Below are 11178 nucleotides of genomic sequence, written 5' to 3' on the forward strand. Positions count from 1 at the left end.
TTTCAGCGTTTTACTTTACCTCCGGAATGAAATGTTGACCCAAATTTTTCACCCTCGAGACAATTCGCCTTTCGATCACGACGCGAGATTACAACTGCCACGCTTTCGAAGGATATGAGAAGATCCTGAAGTCCTTGGTCACGACTTCGACGTCCAGCTGAAAGGTAAAATAAAGAAAAAAGGACTGAGAAGACAGATTGGGTGAAAAAATTGATCATTCAAATATAGCTGACGTCCTTGTTCGATATTCGGATATTGAATTGAGCCCGTAATAAATCAGGTTCAGTTTTAAAAGGACCTTCTTAAGTGCCCGCGTCTGTATTCGCGCATATATAGATCGGAGTAATTATTATCGGGGTCAAACAGTCTCCGTGTTCATAATTCACAGCGTTAATTTGATCGGTGTAAGCGATGTTTCCAGTATGGTAAGAAATAAAAAGTTAATCGATCATCTGACAAAGACGATTGTTGAATAATGAATTTGAGCATTTGTTATGGAAGTGGATTCCTGACCAAAACAAGAAGAGAGAGAGAGAGAGAGAGATGTAATCGATGCTTGATTAATAATAGATCACATTTCACATGCGGTAGTGAAAAAAAAAAGGAAAGAAAAAGTATGAATAGAAACGAGAAAGAGAAAATCTTAGTCGGTTTAATTATGTGAGGTAACTCAGGAATTTTGCAACTCTTGGCTCTCGAAAAAAAAATAAATAAAAAATTGAGATCAGTGTACCCGATCGGTAATAAAATAGTAAAAAAATAAGACCTATAATTTAGTAGTAACAATGCCAACGATCATGGTAATAAAAATGAATGAAATTTTACAACCGGTTATGCGAGAGTAACTTTATTTGTATCTGTAGTTAACTTAAATTCATTGGCCCATTTTGTTGCGGTTGAAGATCAATTGCACAACTGCCAATATCGTCGAAGCAACGACTTTATTCCGTATGTTTGTTGGTGAATTTTGATGAAATCTGCGAAGTTGCGATCAATTTTCGTCAAATTTAATGAAGGTAAAATGGGAAGGTAACTGACGAGGCTAGTTATGTCCTGCATCCTTTTGCATTTTAATATCCAATCTTCTTCTGACCATAAAGTGGGTGGGATCATTTTTTTTTTTTTTTCTTTTCTGTCAGTGATATACGCCTTCGCAAATCGAATAACTTTCGCAAGAGGCACGCCGTATTCGCACAGTTTCAAAGATTCCAATTAACTCGGGTGGAATTGGTTTCAACGTCAGCGGAAATTATCGCGTTCGAAATTCAGGAGAAAAGTATTTCGTTACCTGATTCCTTCGTTTTTTACTTTCTTTTTGCTTGATACTTTTAGCAGGCAATAAATCCTGCAACTTATGAATAATTTACACAATGACGATAAATCATCGTCATTATCGGTTCGAAATTTGACTTATGAAATAGACTTCTTGCGAACTTAAAAGCGAGTGATATGATCCTTGCACTTAGCTGCCAATCTGCATCGAGCTTTCAGTAACTGCGATATTAAAATTGCGATTTATTTAGAAGCTGGAGGCGTGGTTTGAAAGCTAGTTTATTATTACATCTAAATTCACCGGACAAGATACATTTCGATACAGCGTACAAGCTCTTGCAGTTCTCTCAAACTTGAAATAAATTCCGGGTCAAGCCGGCGGTGTGACGTAATTTTTATCCGCGACGAAGGCCAGGCTCGTAACTTTGTTCGGCGGACCTTCGGAGCCCTGAAGATCGATAGCGAAAAAAAAAAAACAAACACTCAACTTTCATCGCAAATGTCAAAATACTGGTAAAAATTTAGAGTAAATCAGGAAAAACGACAAGAGAGAAATGAAAAGACATTATTTTATTTCGTTCCCACAATTTTCAGCACAAGGAATAAAACCTGATGCATGATGATTTTTGAAACCCTAATGCTGGGCGCGTTTTGTACGCGGTGATAAAAGAAAAAGAAAAGAATTGAAAAAAAAAAAATAAATAAAATAAACACGACACCGAGGCCGCGGCTCTGAAATTAACGCAAATAACCGTCGATTCGAGTCCTTTCTCCCACATAATATAATAACATGATACGATTTTTATTGCCGTGTACCAAGTTCCTTTCAACGTCAAGTGAACCGATCGCTATTATCGGTGGCAGCAGTCTAGTCTGAATCATGCGAATTCCCTGAAGCTTCGATTTATTCATTTTGCTTGATTTTTTTTTTATCTCAGTTACAATCGCTGAACAAATTTCAGCTAGGTTGATTTTATTTCACTCGATGATCATTTATCGTCAGCGACGCGGAACGATCTTGAAACTATTTCTCACTGATGATGAAGATACAAAGTAAGGTACGAAAAGATCATCGGTGATCGTACTGTTTTTCTTTTTTTTTGCGATCAATTTGCGGTCGAATTCCGCATGGTTCTCAAATTGTAAGGCACGCGAAATTTATCATTCAATTTTGTGGGCGTGACGTTGGGCGAATATTTGCAATTCATCCCCTGATCTATCGTTTCATTCATTTCGCGTTTGATTACCAGGCGCTGTTGTTGAGTAATTTTTATCGCGATTTAAGCAGCGGGTGCGCAAAATGTGCGGAGGCCAGATCGATTAATTGCAAAAAACTAGATACGTAGCAAGGACCGAAAATTGTTATTGGTTTAATCAATTACTCTGCTTGAGATCCGCGTTAACTTGTTCTTTTTTTCCCTTATTCCTCTCTACCTCTCTCTCTCTCTCTCTGTGTCTCGAGTGCAAACGCATGCAAAGCTATTATTACATACAGAACTTTCGACTTATGTGTCTGGACGATTGGTAACTAGGCTGAATCGTATTACGTACATTTGATATTTTAATCGCCGAATAAATCACCCGGGGTGATAATAAATTAGTGGCAATTAATTAGTCAAGACGATGATAAATATTGCAACCGTTTCTTTTTCCTAATCCTTATTTCTTTTCATTCTTACTTTTTTTTTTTTTTTTTTTGTTTTTTTTTTCTACATCAACCGCGATCGTAATATAATTATTTTCACACAGCTTGTACAGCCAAAAAAATTTGTGAAACAATTTAAAATATCCTGCAATAAAATATAACAAAATTTTTCGGCATTAGGTAAATTATTATTATTATTCACAAACAACAATTGAGCTGTGGCAAAAATTCGTCGAAACAAAATCTCTGTGAATTTTTCAACCGCTGTTTTTATTTCATTTTCAATTAACGTAATTTAATTTTTTTTCGTTCCCTTTCAACCTAGCAAGTATTGTGAATAGATTTTCTTTTTAAAGTTTGTTTTAGGAATCGATCATCGTTTTTTCGATTTCGATTCCAATTGATGACGTCCAATAAAATTACCAGTTTTACAATTACCATATTAGTTTGTATTCTTATTTGACAGAGTTGGAAAGCAGACTGTGAAATAGTGTCATCGCGTACAATTTAGCGTTGTGCAACATTGATCGGAGCTACGCAAACCCGAGAACGATTTTTTTAGTTGTCTAGTATTTTTTTTTTTTTTCTTTTTCATTTCGTACGCGTTCTTTTTCGTGTACATTACACCTTCCTACTTTGCAACGGTTCGATTCGTTCGCATTTCGACATTCTGCGAGAAACACGGAATTGAACTTTATGCAGACCTCGATCACCTTAAACGTGTCAACTGGTGAAATGTTTCAACGTATCTACGCGTTGAATTGAGGCCCCTTAAATTATTCTGTAACATTTAAGACCTCTGGCAGATTATAGTATGAATAATTATCTCATGTAGCCAAAAAAAAAATAATAAATAAATAAATAAATAAATAAAAAAAGACGCGGGAATATAAAAATTTATTAAACAATAACGTTGAGATATTCATTATAAATTCGATGATAACTTTGAGTGCTGGAAATTTTTGTCCCATGATATTGTTCATATTCTTACTTCGATTATGAATTAATAACCTCGAATGTCAGCCAATATTTTTTTATTCCTGTTCCCCGAAAGCGGCCCAGAAACCAAAAGATCCGGTTTTGAACCCGTCAAACAGCGGCGTAAATCGGCGCAAGTTGGGTCAAAGCTATTACGCAAATTATGTTGAGAAAGAATAGCGCAAGAATGAAAGAGACACGGTGGACTAACCGATTCTAATTCATGAATCGAGTATTTTTGGTGGTTACACGTAAAAACTTTGAATCAGTGTGAAAAAGTTTGGAGGGATAAATTTTCGCCGATCATATCAATTCCCCGAATTCCTTTCCGCATCCGGTTCGATAATTTTCAATCCGCAATGAAGCCCTCGCCCGTTCGGATCTCTGTTCATATTCCAAGGATTTCGCGATTTCCTGGCAAGGCCACGCGTGCGTCATTTGTGACATTAGATCAGAGCCCGGAGAATGAAAGGGTACGAAGCGAACAAAGAGAAATAGATGAAAAAGCGAGAAAAGACTTTGCGAAAAGAAAAATAAACCAAACATGCAAGTAATCTCGCTACTTCTCTATCTCTCTCTCTCTCTCTCTCTCTCTCTCTCTCTCTCTGTTAAAGAATTACTTCTTGCCTTGCGATCGGCGAGTGATAGTCGATTACATTTCGCGGCCGTCTCGATTTTACGCCCTGCTGCTGCTGCTGATCCAGACTCCCAATCGACATGTCGACAAGACATTCTGCAGTTCGATTGACCGGGTGGTAAATTACGGATCCTTTCACCCGCCGACTGACGATCGGCAGGAGCAGAAGGCGTGGCTCAAAACGGGCACCGAGAGTTGGGACCGATCGGTTCATGCCTCGTTACTAATCTTAGGGCCCAAAAGATAGCCGAGCTCTTCGGCGTTGCTCGTATTTATACGCCTATCCTCGAGGAAGAAGGTCAGCGGTCAAGGACGAGGCGATCACGTAACATGATTGATAATGAAATCACCTGTTGGGCGATCAAACTTTCCCTACGCGTACAGTCTTTAATTATTTATTATTGTTTGTTTCTTTTTTTTTGTGTTTTATTTTTAATAACTGATTCGCTTATTTGTTACAGAGAACCTTGTTTCGACGAATATCGACCTTTCGGAATTCTAATTATAATAATTCTTCATCCTTCAATCCGATTGTGTCAAATTCTTAGCGATCGATTTCTCCTTACCTATTTTACTTTATTTTCTTTACGTTCTTCGATCGCAAAGAGTCGACGTGTGAGAATGATTTCGCCTCGTTAAAAGAAACAGCTGCGATTGATGCGCCCACTTTCGATCTATGTGCCAAGAAAAGCCTGCAACAACTACTCTACTCTGGTAATGGGTATTACTTCTTGTTTATAAACTTACCAATCGCAGGTGTGAAAATCCGAGGAACAAGACCGTTGGCTTATTGTGCTCAGGATAACACGGGGTTCGAATGCGTTCGGCATATTAATCAAGCGACGAATCGCGTTTGAATCGACGATTTTTACAGTTTCTCTTTTTCAATACCGCTGTTGCATATTTTCGTTGCGTTCGACTTGTCGAAAAATATTCATTTTTTCCAACGTTGAAGGTTGACGAACTTTTTTGCGTTATCTGCATCTGGAATGAAAATAAAAACGAAATCAAATTCAACCCATAAAGGCCTTGCGTTTTATTAATCGACTCGGTTTTTTATTCACGCATCATTTTTTAATATTCATTAGTCGTTGTTTTTTTTTTTTTTCTTCTTCTTTTATCAATAACTCTTTTTCTTATCTTGGACGAGTGAAATCACGCCCGTCAATTACAACAAAGTCGCTTTTGCCAAACCGATTTCGGTACAACAGCTCTCTTTTTTTCGGAATAATTAATACGCATTGATCGAGTCGAATAACGATCGCTTGATATTTACGGCGAGAATTACACCACTGTGTAACACGTGGACATGTTTTATTTGGTATATGGATACTCAAAAGAAGGGGAATATCGAGCACGCGAATTTCATAATTTATAAATCACATTCAGAATTTTCAGCTGCTAGCCGATTCATCGATCATAATCGATTTTAGAAGATCAAAAAACGGGGTGATGAAAGAATCATACATTTAACTATATATGTAAGAAATTATGGATGATATAAAAAAAAATTCCAATTTCAATTACTACTTGTAACTATTCAAATAAAAAAAATTTGTTACAAAATAAACGAATTGAAAATCGCAGACGTGTTCTTAAAATTCAATTTTCTTTTTCCATCGACTCAAATATTTCTTCCTCGTTCAGCTATCGCCAAAGGATGATTTTCGGACAGCAAAAGGATGAAAAAGTAAATAAACAAATAAATTTCAAAAATACAGACGATCGGATGATCCGAGAGTGAAATTTTGCGGCATCGAATTCGACCCAGATCTTTCCGGACCTGCGGGCCCTTGTCGGGAGGGGCCCGCGTCCCCCGGCAGGAGGGAGGGGCCCCGCTCTGTTGGGCCTCACGTGAGCATATAAGAACACCGCTCAGCCATCAACAGGATACAGTTCCACTACCCTCGCTCGAAACATTCTCTCAGGTGAGCGACTAAACATAAAAGAACGTTTGATAGATTTGCGAGAGGTCATAATTGTCGCATTATTTTGCCTAGAAACGGTGCAGAATCATCGAAAATTCAATTTTTCATTTTATATCTAAATACACCATCGAATAAGCTGTTTCTTTATTTTTATTTCTTCGACTCGCGTGCGATGTGATCATTTTCTTTCTATTCCAATCAGTGCGACTATGTTCTACAGAAATATATGTTACCGTAAAAATTCTCCAGTGAACCGGATCCAACAAGTGCAGCAGTAATTTTTTATCGTCATATACTTTTTTTTAGCAAAAAAATATACGATGGTTAATATTTTATAACTGGTTTCAATTGTAATTCGACTCCTCTTCAATTATTGTCATATTCTTATTGATTAATTCAATTTTTCACTTTGCTGACACGATTTTTTGGTACAATTCGATTTTTGAAACCCTCGAGAAATTCTTGGTGAAATTTATTAATCCAGACCGAGAACGAAGTGGTCAAAGTCTATTAGCGCCCGACTCTCAGTAATGACTCGATCGAGTTACGCAACTTGAATCTAGATCATGTCTGCATTCTATAATAATTAACAAGTATCCATGAAATTGGAAAGTAGTTATATCTTCTATGATATCTCAACATACTTCATGCGTTGTGAACGTCGATCAATATTCAACGATATATTCAATATCTGCACAAGCTACTATCAGGCTCATTGATCCATAGAATATTAGCGTATTCAAGCATCTGTTGGCACTATGTGTCATAGATTAGAAGATCGTTTATTGTTTGTGTAAAAAATTTTTCCATGAAGATTATGAATCTTTTATTGATTGAGGTTAGAAGTTATCTTTGAACAACTAAATTTCAGCGGAAGCGTAAACGTTGTCAAAAAAAAAAAATATTCAAAATAGATCAATACACTTCAAGATGAGTTGAGAAACTGTAGCGAACAAGAGAGAAACCATGTTTAGGATTCTTGATGATTCACATGTGCTTGAAAATCGGACATTTTTAATCTGAACGGAAATTTTCAGCAAGAGTAACCGAATGAAATATTGAATTCCCAACTTATTCAGCGAAATGGTGAAAAAAAAAAAACTTAGCTTCAAGTACATGAGCAACGATAATAATTGTACCATATAATTCTGGTTCCCTTTTCATATCAAGGCTCAAATATGAAAGTGTTTTCTAATTCCACATCCCAAGAACTTTTTACTTAAATTTCTGTTATCTATGCAATGGTAGACATTTTTTTTATAACCTGATCGACAATTGCCACAATAAATAAACCGAGGCCATTACCTTTCCGCCATTCCAATCTAACGATGAGAGTTTCGCCAGCAATAATCTCAAGAGAAAACGTTTCAACCTGTGAATTCCAGGATGAAGACCTTCGCAGTGGTCGCTGCGCTCCTGCAGGTGGCAGTGTCAAGTCACGTGGCTGTGAGACTTCCGTACCTGAACCCAGCCGGAGTAAACTATGTCGGTGGAGTTTCCCCTCACGGTGCTCCGCTGGTTAGCGCTCCAGGTCCGAACCTAGAGTACCAACACGAAGAGGCCGCTCTTCAGTACGCACAGCACCCCCATGGTCTGGAGTACGAACATCATCACCAGGGTGTGGAGTACGCTCAGCACTCCCATGGCCTTGAGTACGCCCATTACCCTCAGGCCCAACTCCAGTACGCCGCCCACGCTCCGGCTCACGTTGAGGCCCATCACGTCGGCTACGCCACGGCCCAAGTTCCGGCCGTCGCTGCGGTTCCCGTCGTCAAGCACGTTCCAGCCCTCGCCGAAGTTCCGGTAACCAAAATCGAGGCTCAGCATGGATTCGTCGAGAAGCAGGTTGACGTAGCGAAACCAGCCGTAGCCACCAAGAAGTTCCAGGTAATCCAATTCCCCATTTTTCAATGCTCTTGGTCAAGGTACTAAACGCTGAATGGACTAGATTCAGTCTGATTGAAGTTTGGGTTCACCGTTGTCTCTACAGTCCCAATGGTCAAAAGTCAGATTTGAATTCCATAAGTAAAGATATAGCGGTCAAAGTAGAGATTGATTGAAATTCCAAAGATACCGTGCAATTGATCAAGACTGTTCGGGATTGTTACCTGCATTCGAAATTACATCTCGATGAGTACGCGCCACGCTTAGGATCCTTTCCAAACCAGTCTGAGCTTTTTTCAATCAAAGGCCCATAAGAAATGCTGTACGAGTCACATTTAAAAAACACATTTCCAAAAACTCTTTCAACACCACTGACCTCGTTTCCAGGTGCGAAGACCAGCGATCCAAAAGCACTTTTACGACATCGAAGAGCATGTCGTGGTGCGTCCAGCTGGAACAGCGCTTGTGGAACTTGCCGAGCCTCTGTCGAAGGTGCAGAAGGGTCCGACCGTTGTCCAGGCCCTCGAGCACGCCGCTCCTCTGTCGGTGAGCGCAGTCGCAGACGAGCATCATCACCATCATGAGCATCATTTGGACGCCCATTCCCACGGAACCATCCACGTGACGCCGACTCCAGGCTTCGTCCACGCTACACCGACCCCCGTCTACGCTCACGAAGCCGTCCACGTGACCCCGGCCCCCGTTTTGGTATCGTCTCCATCCCCCTCTCCAGTCTTTGTCTCCTCCACCGTGGCTCCGCACTACGAAGAGAGCGACTCGGTGATCGTGGAGAACGCCAACTTCAGGAACTCCGTAGCTTCGCTCAGGCAGAAGGAACGCCAGATCGAAGACCTCGAGCATCAGCAGGACATCCTCAAGGCCGAAATTAATGCTGAACGATCTGCCCAGGTAGAATGAGACTAGAATTTTTCCTGTAAGAACAAGGTTACATTTTAGACGACGGTGCTGTTTGAGTCAAGGCATTGCTTTCGGTGACTCGTGTAAAACAAGTTTGCGATCAGTATTGCTTTTATTTTGTCAACTTGAGTATTGATCAAGAAAACTATGGTTGTCATAATTGTTCAATCCGGATTGAATTCGTAATTATGAAACAGGTAAAATCACCACCGAATGAATCACCATTTCCTGAAAAGCTCGTTGAACGATTTTGTGATTGTTTTTACCCATTTTGTGATGATTCTACCCAAGTTAAAAACCTTCGTTGCTTCATGAAAGACCGGAACTTGACAACGCCAGCAAGTGGCAATACTGTAGAGCGTAAAATTTCGAGACCAGTACGACGTCTGATCGATTGATTTGCCTCCAGCGTCTCAAGGCGCTCTAGACCGATAACGAACCAATCTAACTGCCCCATTCAAGGTCCACTCCGCTCACTCTGGAGATCATCACGGAGTAGTGACGCACTCGAACGGATCACCGCTGGAGAAACACGTCGCTCGTTTGGCTGCTCACGAAGCTGGACCAGCGATTGTACCGAGCGTCAAGTCGAGCCCAGAAGAGGCCCACGCTAACCAGCACAAGCTTATTGAGCTGCTCACAGCGCGAGGTGGAGTGGCTGAGGTGAGTGCAATGAAACCATTTCCCATAGACAGTTGGAGGTCGAAACTCAAAACTGTCAAAGTTAACAATGACACTGCAAACTGTCACATCGAACGATTCGATCTCCGAATGGTCCAAGCTTCGAATGGTAAGGACTCCAAGCGTCACTAGCCTTCGCATGTGTCCAGAAGCGTTTACCACACATGATGTTAAAGTTGATGAGATTCAGATCTTTGACAATTCGGACATTCAATCATTCGGAGCTTTGACCATTCGGCACTTCGACTACTCGGTCAACGTTGGCTTTGGGTCTTTGTGAATTTGATGGTTGACGGGCTTACTTAACCCTGAACTTTTGGTGCTTGCAGGTCGGATTCGGCCGCGAAGGTCCCGCCAGCTACGTTGGTGACGCAGGGCACGTCCGTGCTCGCGTTCTCTCCGCAACTCCGTCTCCGGATTACGCTCATCCGACTGGCGAGCGCGTCTCGACGAGACGCGTCGTCGTTAGCCGGCCGATCGAGACCCTCCAGGAGTTCGACGTCGTCGAGCCGGCTACCAAGATCGAGAGGGTCTCTTACCAGCAGCCGACCGTCATCAAGACTGCTCGCACCCATCACGTCAAGGTCCCAACGTCCGTTCCCGTCTATGGAAAGGCCCTGGCACCAGCCGTCGCCCACGCCTCGGTCCCCGTTTTCCAAAAGACCGTCACACCCGCCGCCGAGTACGGATATTACCACTGAGGGTTTTATCGTCCCCGGAAATTTCGGCGCATCAGCTTTTTACAGCCCGCTAATCGCTCCGCGTTCGCACTGCGAGAGATTGATGGATTTGATTGATGGATGGATTGTGTAGACACTCGTCTTCAACGACGGTGATACTCATTTTACACCGCGGTGTTCGATCCTTCGACTTTTATACATATACATATAAAATACACATTGTATTATATTATCGAAATCTTAGGTGTAAATATTTGCCAATAATCGATCAATCAAACGATTTATCTTGTATGTATCATCAATTTATGAATTTAATAAATTAAATCAATTGTCTATACACCTGGCTTATCAGTCATTTTGTTCAATCCTTTTTACTGTTTTCGACTCCTGTAAAACACGAAGAGCAAGAAACTCAAAAGAAGAAAAAAATAAATAACCGTGAATACACTAAGTAAAATCCGTAAAAAATTTATCATTTTTGGACCAATAACTTTTCAATTCTGTGAACTAATCAACGGAAATATGGCTTTCACTTTCCTTATAATTTTCTACAAA

At 40.5% G+C, this 11178-nt stretch overlaps 1 protein-coding gene and 1 long non-coding RNA gene across 3 annotated transcripts; one reads left to right on the forward strand and one right to left on the reverse strand.

Moving 5' to 3' along the window:
* Window positions 1-13: 13 nt before the first annotated feature.
* On the reverse strand, window positions 14-7896 carry LOC124187129. Its single transcript, XR_006871774.1, has 3 exons — window positions 7766-7896; window positions 5280-5516; window positions 14-157 (listed from the first exon to the last, which is right to left on the reverse strand). It is a non-coding gene; the product is annotated as an uncharacterized LOC124187129 (long non-coding RNA).
* On the forward strand, window positions 6387-10960 carry LOC124187118. 2 transcript variants are annotated; one of them, XM_046579377.1, is made up of 5 exons: window positions 6387-6460; window positions 7846-8347; window positions 8732-9253; window positions 9725-9925; window positions 10273-10960. In XM_046579377.1, exons 2-5 carry the CDS (start codon window positions 7847-7849, stop codon window positions 10642-10644), a joined length of 1596 nt encoding a protein of 531 aa, XP_046435333.1. In that variant the 5' UTR covers window positions 6387-6460; window position 7846; the 3' UTR covers window positions 10645-10960. The 2 variants fall into 2 exon arrangements, with proteins under 2 accessions (XP_046435333.1, XP_046435332.1); XM_046579376.1 differs by lacking the exon at window positions 6387-6460 and adding an exon at window positions 6655-6734.
* The last annotated feature ends 218 nt before the right edge of the window (window positions 10961-11178 follow it).

The sequence above is a fragment of the Neodiprion fabricii genome, chromosome 7 (assembly GCF_021155785.1).
Source record: "Neodiprion fabricii isolate iyNeoFabr1 chromosome 7, iyNeoFabr1.1, whole genome shotgun sequence".
Taxonomy (NCBI): Eukaryota; Metazoa; Arthropoda; class Insecta; order Hymenoptera; family Diprionidae; genus Neodiprion; species Neodiprion fabricii.